The sequence below is a fragment of the Martes martes genome, assembly GCF_963455335.1.
Source record: "Martes martes genome assembly, chromosome: 5".
NCBI lineage: Eukaryota > Metazoa > Chordata > Mammalia > Carnivora > Mustelidae > Martes > Martes martes.
The window spans coordinates 59,865,940-59,880,337 of NC_137892.1; the positions used below are offsets into that span (position 1 = coordinate 59,865,940).

General features: G+C 37.2%; 1 protein-coding gene across 5 annotated transcripts in view; it reads right to left on the bottom strand.

The window, feature by feature from the left end:
* ATG10 (autophagy related 10) overlaps positions 1–14,398 on the bottom strand; it is a 240,616-nt gene that overhangs the window by 81,955 nt on the left and 144,263 nt on the right. For all 5 annotated transcript variants that reach the window (XM_080804682.1, XM_080804683.1, XM_080804686.1 and 2 more), the window contains one exon: positions 1,223–1,361. In XM_080804682.1, the coding sequence (XP_080660808.1) occupies positions 1,223–1,361 (139 nt within the window). The remainder of the gene's footprint in view (positions 1–1,222; positions 1,362–14,398) is intronic.

The window sequence follows — 14,398 nt, forward strand, 5'->3', positions numbered from 1 at the left end:
TCACTGACAATAAACCTCCTTCAACCTCTGGGCTCCAAACCAAAGAGAATTAAACAATAAAGTGAGTGTTTTAAAGGCTATAATAATCATATGGATAAATGTGCAGCAAGAGCTTGTGAATTAGTAACTATCAGTGTCCTCAATTCCCCACGTCCCATGTTGAAAATTTACCCCAAATTGTCAGTTCTTAGGAACTGCACCTCAGATTAAAATCTTCCCACCAGGGAGTCTAAGAGAATTTGTTCTTGTGTTTTAAATCCTAAGTGCTTGTTAAACCGCCAACACTGCAAAATTAGAGACCATTAAACAATATAAGGCAGCAAGTGATTAAATCTACCAAATACACATTCAAAGCAGCTTAAGCTACTTTTTAATTAAAAATAAAATATCACTGGCTAAATTCAGATGTCTTAGCTATTCAGAAAAAGTTAGAAGGCTGTTCAAAATGCAAAATGCTGCCGATAAGGCCAGATAGAAAAGGAGAAATGGGGAGGGGATGGACTGGGGAGGGAGCTCCTCTAGTCCCTGTGCCCAAGGAGGCAGGGCCTTGCAGTGCTGACCCGGTTTAGTCAGAGGATGAGAAGGGGAAGTCATTGCCGCACTACAGGGTGAGAACTCCATGTGGCTGCTGATTAAATAAGCTTTATTAGCCAAGGCCTCAGAGGAGACAGGGTGTTCCACCTTCTTGGCAAGGGGAATGAGTTGAGTAACAGCATCTCAGGAAGCTACGGCACTGGAGATGTATAGATGGCCAAAGGAAATGTTCGTGCTATTTTTAAATATAGCTTGAACTACTTGATAAAAGAGTTCATGAAATCATTATTAGATTTGGGGAAGGTGGCATGGGGGCTTCTGGTTAACAGAATCACTTAAGAGTGAAAGACATTTTTACTGTAAAGTTAGAAGTACACAAACATTGTAGCTTTAAGTTGTTCCTACTTGTTTAAGGAAAAGAAAAAGGGCCAGGGGACTTAGTCAACGTTGGGCAGGAGGCCAAGAATCTGAAGATCAGACTTAAGGCTGGGATGATATCATTCACTCTGCAGTCTTGATACTCTTTCTAAAGCATGAGAAAATTTACTGGTAAAACCTTACCTCACCCACAGTTTTCTTATTTTTAACTCTTATTTTTTTTTTCCTCTCAAGAATAATTTTCTAAATCTGCTTTCTGCCTTATATGTAAATGTTATGAATTTACATTTAGCAGGCGACATGGTCTTACCTAAAAAGCTTGCCCTAAAGTAAAGCACAGGCACTTGGTAGCTACAGGAGTATAAGACATGATACTCGTATTTAACCACTTCGCTTCCCGCTGTGGTCTCAGTCACTTCAAAATCATCGGGGGGTAGCTCTAAAGCCTCCTGAAACAAAGCAAAACAAAAACAAAATGTGTTTGTCAGTTTAAAAAAAAAAAAGTACATTAGCACAGAAAGGGAAAGAGTAGAGGAGTTTCTTCTGGCAAAATAACAGTTAAATAAATATAGGACTATGAGGTAAGGAAAAGGGAGTTTCCAACACTAATGTTTAACGTTTGAGTCCTGGGTAAATAGTAAAACCAGAAAACATTAAGTAATTCCAGATTGTTTTTGAGAGACAAAGCAGCTCTGGGTAAAGAAACAGGAAGGAAAAGGGGGGAAAAAAAAAAGCAAAAGGTATGTTGCAACAGCAACTCTGAAAAATCTTTACTGTACAATTTTAGCAACAAGATGATGGCTCTACAAGCTACCTTCTTCCCTACCTGTGAAAGCTAAAAACATCCTAACAATTGAACAAGAGACTGTGAAATGTCCCTAAAGATTCTATTGTACTTGCCAAAAGATGATTCATTGTGTGCAGAACAATTCCCAGTTCCATTTTGAATGAGAAAGTTATTTTGCAAGAGGCTGAGTTTGTTAGGTACATTTCAAAACCTGAGATGAGTCTGTTTTCTTTATTATTGTGCTATCTGTGGCATATTTCTACAATAAATCTTGATATTTATAACAGAATAGATGGCAAATGCTAATGCCAACTTAAACACGGTTTTTGTAAGTAAAGATGGTTATAGCCAGTTCACTTCTCACTAATCATTCTTTACTGAGGGATTTAAAAAAACATTATTATTATTTGTGGGTGTTTCTAAGGAATTTATCTTAATGTTTGGAAGCAATTAATTGGACATGTTAAGTCAGAATCTGGTTCTATCTACACTCATTTATTTGGGTTGATTTGAGTTAAAGAATTTCCTTTGAAATTAAATTAGTAAAAGGAAAGAAGCAGGTTGGTTTGGCTCATTTCTACCCCTCATTAAAACAGTACAACAATGAACAATTGGAAAGAGTTACAGGAAAGATTTCAAACTTTATCAATATGAAATAAGGTTTCCTGTGGAGATAAGCAAAGCCACAGACTCCTCTCCAGATCTGTATCTGCTTTACTAATTGCCCACTCACAGTCAATTCATTGGGGGAGATACTACACTGGATAAATCACAACCGAGATACTTACAAAATAGTTTTCACTAAACTCCAGTAAACACTATCAATTAAATATAACGAATTAAGTAACCAGAGAGAAATCAACAAAATATATATTCCAAATACAGAAAGTTAATACAGTCGCAAGAAAGAGGTTTTTCTGTTTATTTGATTTTTCATTAGGCAGTTACCTGTATCTCCTTTAAAGCAGTTCTTCAAACCAATTCTTTCTTTTTGGTCAAAGATTAGTTTGTTTTGTATTTATAATTTCTTCCCTTTTTTAACATTATAAAGCATTATGTCTTTGTAGATTAAAAAAAAAAAATCATTGCGGGGCGTCTGGGTGGCTAAGTCAGTAAAGCCCCTGACTCTTGATTTCAGCTCAGGTCATGCTCTCAGCTCAATCTCAGTTGTGAGATCGAGCCCTGTGTTGGGCTCCACAATGGTCATGGAGCCTGCTTCAGATTCTCTCACGCTCTCCCTCTGCCCCGCACCCTCTCATCCCTCTCTTAAAAACAAATAAATAAATGAATAAGTAAATAAATAAATAAATAAATTGCAAATACTGCACAAGTACATAAAATAAAAAGGGAAATTCCCCTCATCCCAGTACCTCTATACTTCCAGTATGTAACCATTTTTAACCAGTGAGTATTTTTCCAGACTTTCACAATTTTTTGGCCTATAATCACGTGCACACACACCCATACACTTACACTCACCCATCCACCCTTGATTCAATCATGATGTGTAGGGTCAGCTGGGTGGCTCAGGTAAGCCTCCGACTCTTGATTTTAGGTCAGGTCATGATCTCAAAGTCATGAGATGGAGCCCAACCTCAGGCTCCGTGCTAGGCAGAGAGGCTGCTTAAAATTCTCTCTCCTTCTTCCCTCTGCTTCTTCCCTTACATGTGCACACACACATGCATGTGCACACACTCTCTCTCAAAAAACAAACAAACAAACAAACAAAAACATGATGCATATACATATATTCCTTGATTTGATTTTTTTTGCTTTTTAGTCATGGACATCTTCTCATGTCCTGCCATGTCAATGCTATAGATTTTGTTCTTTAGGTTTTTTTTGTTTTGTTTTGTTTTTTAAATATTTTTACTTATTTACTTGGCAGAGAGCACGAGAGAGCACAAGCAGGCAGAACAGCAGAGGGAGAGAGAGAAGTAGGCTCCCCTCTGAGCAGGGAGCCCGATGTGGGGCTCGATCCCAGGACCCTGAGGTCATGACCTGAGCCAAAGGCAGTTACTTAACCAACTGTTTTGCTCTTTCTTTTAATGGCTTCACTGTATTCCATTACATGACTACGCTATAGTTTGTTTTAGCATTTTCATATTGTTAGCTATTTTAGGTTGATAATAATTTTCTACTACTACAACTAATACTGCAATACATATCATACCACATATATCCTTATACACCTCTATTTTTCTGTGGTAGATTTCTAAAGAGGGCATTATTGTATGAAAGGGTATGTGCATTTTAAAGTTCAATAGATAATTGCCAATCTGTCCTCAGAAAAAGGCTGCATCAATTTATATTCCCAGCAAGAATATAGGAGAATGTCCTTTCCCACATCCCATAAGTACTTGAATATTATTTGCTTTTAATTTTTGTGTATTTGATGAATTTTTAAATGTCATTTTTTGTTGCCTTTTTAAAAAGATTTATTATTATTACTATTATTTTTAGAAAGTGGGGGAGGGGCAGAGAGCAAGATGCTGACTCCCTGCTAAGTGCAAAGCCCAGCTAGGCTTGGGACTCAATCCCACTACCCTGAGATCATGACTTCAGCCAAAATCAAGAATTAGATGTTTAACCAACTGAGCCGCCCAGGCGCCCAGCATTTTTTGGTTTTAAATTCCAGTTCATTGATTCCTAAGGAAAGTGAACATTTATTCATATGTGTATTGGTAATTTGCATTATTTTGTGGTTTGCCTGTTCCTACCCTTTGCCTATTTTTTGATATTTAGTTTGCACCTTTCCTATGGAAGTATATAAACTCTTTGTATATTAGAAATAACTTTTATTGGATATAGATATATCCCTCTGCATCATATAAAAACAAAGATGCACAAAGATATGTGTGATATGTATATGTATGTATATGTTTGTATGTGTATATATAAAGAACATTTTCATTCAGTTTTCTTTTTAACTTTGTTTCTTATTTTATCATAAAGATTTTTTTCGGGCACATAGGTGGCTCAGTTGGTTAAGCGACTGCCTTCAGCTTGGGTCATGATCCTGGAGTCCCGGGATCAAGTCCCGCATCGGGCTCCCTGCTCAGTGGGGAGTCTGCTTCTCCCTCTGACCCTCTCCCCTCTTATGCTCTCTCTCAAGTAAATAAATAAAATCTTAAAAAAAAAAAAAGATTTTGTCACTTTTATGTAGTAAAAGCCATACATTTTCTTTTTGTAGATTCTGAGTTACCCATCTTCATTAAAAAGCCACCTACTATGGTCCGCCTCACCCTTAAAAATTATAAAAATGTTAAACTTTATTCTGCACACACATACATATATGTCTTTAACTTTATGTTTAGGTCATTAGTCCATCCAAATTTTGTTTTTGCTTTTTCCCAAAGGATTTTTAATAGCCCTTCTTTTCCCCACTGCTGCTTAATGCCACCTTTACTATAAATTAAATTTGTGCACATGTTTATTCCTTATTCTCTATTGAGCTATTTCTCTCCCTAGACAATCACTGTCCAATTCTTAGTAAATACTGAAGTGGGTCATTAATTTCTGCAGCAAAGTGCAGATATAGACTGCCTGAGACTCAGTCCTACTAGGGAGGATAAAATTCCTAGAAAGAATCTCCTTCACTTAAATTCAAATTCAACACTCAGGTATGCACTGGGGTTGACACCAGGTACTTGCAGTGGTGATCAATTGGACATAAATCCAATTTCTCTGGAACAGTTAGGAGGCCCAAGGAATAAGAAAGGGGACCGACAAACAAGCTTCCTGAAGAGCCATGAGAAGTCTCACTCTAATCACTATTCTCATCAGCAGGAGTACCTCTGTGGGGTTTGAAGACAGGAGTTTGAGCACTTCTCTCACTGGGAGGGCTGCTGTGTTTCCCAGTCCCTCACTCTGGGCAGCTACCTATGGACAAAGACATTTTTGCATCCTTAACTCATGTTAAATGAATTTGAATCCTCAGCTTGTGTCTACCATGTTCTATCCATCATTCCCAGTCACCTCTATGATACCCATGCAAATGTCATGCAGTTTGGAAACCTCAAACTTCTACATCTGTTCTGCTTCCCCTTCTGAAAGTGCCAGATAGTATTAGACTAAGATTCTTGTCTTATTCATTTTTGTACTCCCAGAGACTCTAACACAGAGCTGAGAACCATAGTGAGCAATACTTTCTATTTCAGGAGCAGATCTGTTTCCTCCCATCTAAGTATTCAACAACAAACTTCATTGTTAATTCACCAGCAACACCATCCCCACCAGAAAGTCTGAAAAGAAGTAAATGGAGAAATAAAAACACAAAACATCACCAAAAATGATAAATAAATGGCAAATGAGCCATTAAGCAAGTTAAAACTACAATTAGATACTGCTATGTATCTATCAGAGTAGCTAAAATAACAAACAGTGATACCTTCTAATGCTGGTGGAGATGCAGAGAAATTAGATCATTCATACACCGCTGCTTGGCTATAAAATCATACCGCAATTTCTTATAAAACTAAACATGTAATTAACATACACCCCACCAATCACACTCATGGCCATATATCCCAGAGAAATGAAAAAACCTGTACACAAATGTTCACAGCAGTTTTATTCAGAATAGCCCAGAACTTGAAATATTTAAAATGTCCTTCAACAGGTCATGGTTACACAGTGATATAGCATTCCACACCACTCAGCAATCAAAACAGCAAACTATTTTTTTTTTTGCTTTCATTTTTATTAAGCTTTTTAATTCCGATATAGTTAACATACAGTGTTAGTTTAGTTTTAGGTGTACAAAACAGTGATTCAACGATGCTCTACATTACTCACTATTCTTCATAATGAGCATACTCTTTAACGCCCATCAACTATTTCACCCACTTCTGGTAATCATCAATTTGTTCTCTATAGTTAAGAGTCTCTTTCTTGATGTTTGTGTATGTGTCTTTTTTCCCCCTTTATTTGTTTCTTAAATTTCACATATGAGTGAAATCATATGGTATTTGTCTTTCTCTGACTGACTTATTTCACTTAACATAATACCCTCTACTTCCAACCCCATCATTGCAAATGGCAAGATTTCATTTTTCGATGGCTGAGTATTCCATTATATATATATCTACCACATCTTCTTTATTCATTCATCTGTTGATGGACATCTGGGCTCTTTCTATAGTTTGGCTATTGTGGACATTGCTGTTGTAAATGTTGGAGTGCAGGTGCCCCTTTGGATCACTACATCTGTATCTTTGGAGTAAATTCCTAGTAGTACAATTGCTGGGTCATAGGGTAGCTCTATTTTCAATCTTTTGAGGAATATCCATACTGTTTTCCAGAGTGGCTGCACCAGCTTGCATTCCCACCAACAGTACAGGAGGTTTCCCCTTTCTCTGCATCCTTGCCAAAAATCTGTCTTTTCCTGACATTAATTTTATAGATTCTGACTGGTGTGAGGTGGTATCTCATTGGGGTTTTGATTTGTATTTCCCTGATGCCGAGTGATGTTGAGGATTTTTTCATGTGTCTGTTGGCCATTTGTATGTCTTTGGAGAAATGTCTGTTCATCTCCTTTGCTCATTTTTAAATTGGGTTATTTGTTTTTAGGTTATTTGTTTTCAGGTATAGAATTGTATCAGTTTTCTTAATATATTTTGGATACTAACCCTTTATCAGATATGTCATTTGCATATATCTTCTTCCATTTAGTAGGTTGCATTTTAGTTTTGCTGATTGTTTCCACTGCTGTGCAAAAGCTTTTTATCTTGGTGAAGTCCCAATAGTTCATTTTTGCCTTTGTTTCCCTTGCCTTTGGAGACATGTCTAGCAAGAAGTTGCTTCAGTTGAAGTCACAGAGGTTGTTGCCTGTGTTCTCCTCTAGGATTTTGATGGATTCCTGTCTCACTTTGAGGTCTTTCATCCATTTAGAGTTTATCTTTTTGTGTGGTGTGAGTGAGTGGATGAGTTTCATTCTTCTGTATATAGCTGTCCAATTTTCCCAACACCATTCATTGAAGAGACTGTCTTTTTTCCATCGGATATTCTTACCTGCTTTGTCAAAAATTAGTTGATCATAGAGATGAGGGTCAATTTCTGGGGTTTCTATTCTGTTCCACTTATCTATGTGTTTGTTTTTGTGCCAGTACCATACTCTGTTGATGATTAGAGGTCTGTAATAGACCTTGAAGTCCATATTTGTGATGCCACCAGTTTTGGTTTTCTTTTTCAATATTCCTTTGGCTATTCAGGGTCTTTTCTGGTTCCATACAAATTTTAGGATTATTTGTTCCTGCTCTGTGAAAAAAGTTGATGGTATTTTGATAGGGATTGCACTGAACGTATAGATTGCTCTAGGTAGCATAGACATTTTAACAGTATTTGTTCTTCCAATCCATGAGCATGAAAGGTTTTTCCATTTCTTTGTGTCTTCTTCAATTTCTTTCATGAGTGTTCTATAGTTTTCTGAGTACAGATCCTTTGCCTCTTTGTTTAGGTTTGTTCCTAAGTATCTTATGGTTTTGGATGCAATTGTAAATGGGATTGACTCCTTAATACCCCTTTCTTCTGTCTCATTGTTAGTATATAGGAATGCAACTGATTTCTGTACACTGATTTTATATCTTGCTGCTTTGCTGAATTCCTGCATGAGTTCTAGCAATTTTGCGGTGGTCTTTTGGGTTCTTCACATAGAGTAACATGTCATCTGCAAAGAGTGAGAGTTTGACTTCTTTGCTGATCTAGATGCCTTTTATTTCTTTTTGTTGTTGATTGCTGAGGCTAGGACTTCTAGTACTATGTTGAACAGCAGTGGTAAGAGTGGACATCCTTGCCATGTTCCTGACCTTAGGGGAAAATATCTCAGTTTTCCCCACTGAGAATGATATTTGGTATGGGTTTTCATAGACAGTTTATATGATATTGAGGTATGTTCCCTCTGTCCCTACACTGTGAAGAGTTTTAATCAAGAAAGGATGCTGTATTTTGTCAAATGCTCTTTCTGCATCTATTGAGAGGATCATATGGTTCTGGTCCTTTCTTTATGTAGTATATGGTATTGATGGATCTGCAGATGTTGACCCAACCTTGCAGCCCAGGACAAAATCCCAGAGTGAATAATCCTTTTAATGTACTGTTGGATCCTATTGGCTAGTATTTTGGTGAGAAATTCTGCATCCATGTTCATCAGGGATATTGCCCTGTAATTTTCCTTTTTGATGGGGTCTTTGTCTGATTCTGGGATCCACGTAATGCTGGCCTCACAGAAAGAGTTTGGAAGTCTTCCTTCCATTTCTACTTTTTGAAACATCTTTAGAAGAACAGGTATTATTTCTTCTTTAAATGTTTGGTAGAATTTCCCCTAGGAAGCCATCTGGCCCTGGGCTCTTGTTTGTTGGTAGATTTTTTGATTACTGCTTCAGTTTCCTTACTGGTTATGGGTCTGTTCAGGTTTTCTATTTCTTCTTGTTTCAGTTTTGGTAGTTGCTACTCTCTAGGAATGCATCCATTTCCTCCAGATAGCCTAATTTGTTGGCATGCAGTTGCTCATAAAATGTTCTTATATTGTTTGTATTTCTTTGGTGTCAGTGTGATCTCTCCTCTTTCATTCATGATTTTATTAATTTGGGTCCTTTCTCTTTCTTTTTGATAAGTCTGGCCAGGGGTTTATCAATCTTATTAATTCTTTCCAAGAACAAGCTCCTAGTTTCATTGATCTGTTCTACTGTTCTTTTGGTTTCTATTTCACTGATTTCTGCTCTAATCTTTATTTTTTCTCTTCTCCTGCTGAGTTTAGGCTTTATTTGCTGTTCTTTCTCAAGCTCCTTTAGGTGTAAGGTTAGGGTGTATATTTGAGACTTTGCTCATTTCTTGAGAAAGGCTTGTATTGCTATGTACTTCCCTCTTAGGAACACCTTTGCTGCATCCCAAAGGTTTTGAACAGTTGTATATTCATCTTCATTTGTTTCTATGAATTTTTTAAATTCTTGTTTAATTTCCTGGTTGGCCTATTCATTCATTACTAGGATGCTCTTTAGCCTCTATGTATTTGAGTTCTTTCCAAATTTCCTCTTATGATTGAGTTCCAGTTTCAAAACATTGTGGTCCAAAAATATGACAGAAATGATCCCAATCTTTTGGTACCTGTTGAGACCTGATTTGTGACCCAGGGTGTGATCTATTCTGGAGAATGTTCCATGTGCACTCAAGAAGAATGTGTATTCTGTTCATTTAGGATGGAGTGTTCTGAATATAACTGTGAAGTCCATCTGGTCCAGTGTGTCATTTGAAGCCCTCATTTCCTTGATCTTCTGCTTAGATGATTCATCCATTGCGGTGAGAGGGGTGCTAAAATCCCCTACTATTATTATATTATTATTGATGTGTTTCTTTGATTTTGTTATTAATTGGCTCACACAGTTGTTTGCTCCCATGTCAGGGGCATAAATATTTACAATTGTTAGGTCTTCTTGTTGGATAGACCCTTTAATTAAAAATACTGCCCTTCCTCATCTCTTATTACAGTCTTTGGTTTAAAGTCTAATTTGTCTGATATAAGGATTGCAACCCCAGCTTTATTTTGATGTCTATTAGCATGGTAAATGGTTTTCCACCCCCTCACTTTAAATCTGGACATGTCTTTGGGTCTAAAATGAATTTCTTGCAGACAGCATATCGATGGCTCTAATTTTTTAATCCAATCTGATAACCTGTGTCCTTTCATTGGGACATTTAGCCCACTTACATTCAGAATAACTACTGAAAGACACGAATTTAGTGCATTGTATTGCCTATAAAATGACTATTACTTTATATTGTCTCTGTTGCTTTCTGGTCTGTTACTTTTGGGCTCTCTCTTTGCTTAGAGGATCCCTTTTAATATTTCTTATAGGGCTGGTTTGCTGATCACAAATTCTTTAAGTTTCTGTTTGTCCTGGGAGCTTATCACTCTTTCTCTTTTATAGTGATATCCTACCTGAATAAAGTATTCTTCGTCCCATGTTTTTCTCATTTAGCACCCTGAGTATATCATGCCAGTCCTTTCTGGTCTGCCATGTCTCTGTGGATAGGTCTGTTGCCAGTCTAATGTTTCTAGCCTTATAGGTTACTTATCTCTTGTCTGGAGCTGCTGGCAGGATTTTCTCTTTGTCTCTGAGACTTTTACGTTTCACTATTATATGTCAAAGAGTTGACTTATTTTTATTGATATTGGGGAGGGGTTCTCTGTGCCTTCTGGATTTTGATGCCTGTTTCCTTCCCCAGATTAGAGAAGTTCTCTGCTATAGTTTGCTCCAATATGCCTTATGCCCCTCTCTTTACTCTTCTTCTGGGGTCCCAATTATTCTAATAGTTTCACTTTATGGTATCATTTATCTCCTAAATTCTCCCCTCATGATCCAGTTGTTTATCTCTCTTTTTCTCAGCTTCTTTATTCTCCATCATTTGGTCTTCTATATCACTGATTCTCTCTTCTGTCTCATTTATCCTAGAGGTTAGAGACTCCACTTTTTACTGCATCTCATTAATAGCCTTTTTAAATTTCAACTTGGTTAGATTTTTGTTCTTTTATTTCTCCAGAAAGGGATTTTTTAGTGTCTTCTGTACTTTTTCCAAGCCCAGCTAGTACCTTTATAATTGTTATTCTGATCTCTAGTTCTGACATCTTACTTATGTCCATACTGATCAGGTTCCTGGCAGTCAATACCGCCTCTTATTCTTTTTTGGGGTGAGCTTTTCTATCTTGTCATTCTGTCCAGAGAAGAATAGATGAACAAGAAAACAAAATACTAAAATGGCAATGATGACCCCAGAGAAATATATACTAAACAAATCAGATGAGACCCAAAACTGGGGCAAATAAAGAGAGAGAGCATATAATCAGACAGGTGAGCGGAATAGAGCAATAAACTGGAATCTGTGTGTAATTTGGTTGTTTTTTTTTTTTTTTAAGAAAACTAGACCCCAAATTGTAAAGAAGGAAAAACTTATATATGTATAAAAATAAAGGTAAGTACAATGAAAGGATAGAATATAACTGTAAAAATGGAAATTAAAAGAACAAAAGAGCAAAACAAAACACACAACAACAACAAAAAAGGAAGGGATAGCAAAAGACATATGAATAGAACAAAGCAATATGCTTCTCCTGAGTGTATTTGGGTCAGTTTGGTAGAAGAAACTACATCTCAAAGTTGTAAAGAAAGAAAAACTTATATATACAAAAATAAAATTAAACACATTGAAAGGATAGAATGTAACTGTAAAGATGAAAATTTTAAAAAGGCTTTAAGAAGACAAAAAAAAAACAGAAGAGAAAAGGAAGAATAAAAAGAAAAAAAAAAAGGAAAACAACAGTAACAAAAAAGAGAATATGATCAGACAAGTGAATAGAACAGGGCCATACACTGGATTTTGGGTGTATTTTGATCTGTTAGAAGAAAATGCATCCCAAAATTGTAAAGAAAGACAAACTTATATATATACAAAATAACATTAGATACAAAATTAGATACAAAATTCTAGAATGTAACTGTAAAAATTCAAATTAAAGAGAATTTTAAAAAGGAGTTGATAAAATAATTGGTTGGAAAAGTATAAATAAATAAATAAATAAATAGCCATGAATTCTATATGCTGTATTCCCCTAGAGCTGCAGTTTTACAATTCTCAATTCTTGGTAAACTTGGTCTTGGCTGGATGTTCTTGCTGATCTTCTGGGGGAGGGGCCTGCTGTCTGATTCTCAACTGTATTTGCCAGAGGCAGAATTGTACCACCCTTGCCAGAGGGCCTAAGTAATCTGCTCCAGATTGCTCTATGTGCCTTTTGTTCCCTGAAGCCTTTCTATGCAGATTTAAAGGACAAGAATGAAAATGGCAGCCTCCCAATCTCCATCCCCAGACTAAAAGCTTGGGGCCCCTCTCCTTAGTGTGCCCTCAGAGAAAAGCACTCCTGTCTCCCTGGTCTCCAGCCACACTTTGTGCTCACTCAACTTGTGACAAAGCATTTCTACCTCAGGCATGCAACCCCATTTCACGTCTCCAAAACCTGCAGACTCCTGTGGCATGCTACAGAGCTGCTCTCCAAGGGAAGGAAGGAGGGTTCTGTCACTTGTTGGGCCTCTGCTCAGAGAGCAGTGGCCTAACTGTGCTGTGATTCATGGTTTAAGGCAACCCCAAGCTGAGAGCCCACTCCTAGGCTCACTCTCTGCAGATCGCTTCCCCGCTCTGATACCTGGGAGCTCTGCTGCACTCAGACACCCCTGGTCTTCTGGTGATCCCAAGGATCCTGAGACCACACTGTCCCAGCTAGGGTTTCGTCCCCACTTAGCAGCCTGAACAATGTCCCTCACTGGAGCAGTCTTCTAAAAGTTCTGATTTCATGCTCTGCTACTCTATCACTTGCCAGTAGCTGGCTGACAAAGACTCCCTCCCCCCGGGATCTATCTTCCAATATATTGCCTCGGATTCACTACTCCATACCTCCTACCTTGCAGAAAGTGGTCACTTTTCTATTCATAGAGTTGTGGCTATTATTTTCTTTGATCTCCAGTTGAGTTTGCAGGTGTTCAGAATGATTTGATAGCTATGTAGCTGAATTCCTGGGACCAGACACAATTATGGTCTCCTACTCCTCCACCATCTTGGACTGACTTGGCTTCTATCTTTTCTCTTGTTGATGTGATGTACCAAGATGATAGATTTGTGAATATTGAACCACTCTTGCATCCAAGGAATAAATCCCCCTTGGTCATGGTGAATGATCTTTTTTTAATGTACTTTTGGATTTGGTTTTCTGGTATTTTATTGAGGATTTTTTGCATCCATGTTCATCAGAGATGGTGGCCTGTAGTTCTCTTTTTTTGTGCTATCTTTATCTGGCTTTGGTATCAGGATAATACTGGCCTCACTGAATTCCTCTTCTAATTTTTGCAACAGTTTCAGAAGAATAGGTATTAACTCTTCTTTAGATGTTTGTAGAATTCACCTGTGAAGCCATCTGGTCCTGGACTTTTGTTTACTAGGAATTTTTCATTACTGGCTCAATTTCATTGCTGTTAATCTGTCTGTTCAAATTTTCTATTTCTATTTCTTCCTGCTTCAGTTTTGGAAATTTATCCATTTCTTCTAGGTTGTCCAATTTGTTGGCATATAATTTTTCATAATACTTTCTTATAATTGTTTGTATTTCTGTGGTGTTGGTTTTTACTTCTTCAACAGAGCAAGCTATCGATACACACAACTACCTGGGTGACTCTCCTGCGAATTATGCAAGTGATAAAGCCAATTCAAAAAGACTACAAACTATATAATTCCATTCATATAACGTTTTTGAAATGTCAGATTTTTAGAAATGAAGACAAGAGAACAGATTAGTGTTAGGAGGTGGGTGAAGGGACATGGGTTAGTGTTACAAAAGGGCAACATGAGGAATCCTTGTGGTGATGGAACTGTTCTGTATCTTGACTCTGGTGGTGGATATGTGAACCTACATGTGATAAAATTATATAGACCAAATACACACACACACATACACACACAAGCAAAATGGGAAATCCAAATAAGATGAGTGGATTGTATCAGTGCCAATTTCCTGGTTGTGATATTATATAACAGTTTCACAAGATATTACCTCTGGGTAATAGTACATGGTAAAAGTACATGGACTCTTTCTGGTTACTTCTTATTACTGCATGTGAATCTACAGTTAACTAAAATATTTCCATTAAAAAATGAAAAGGA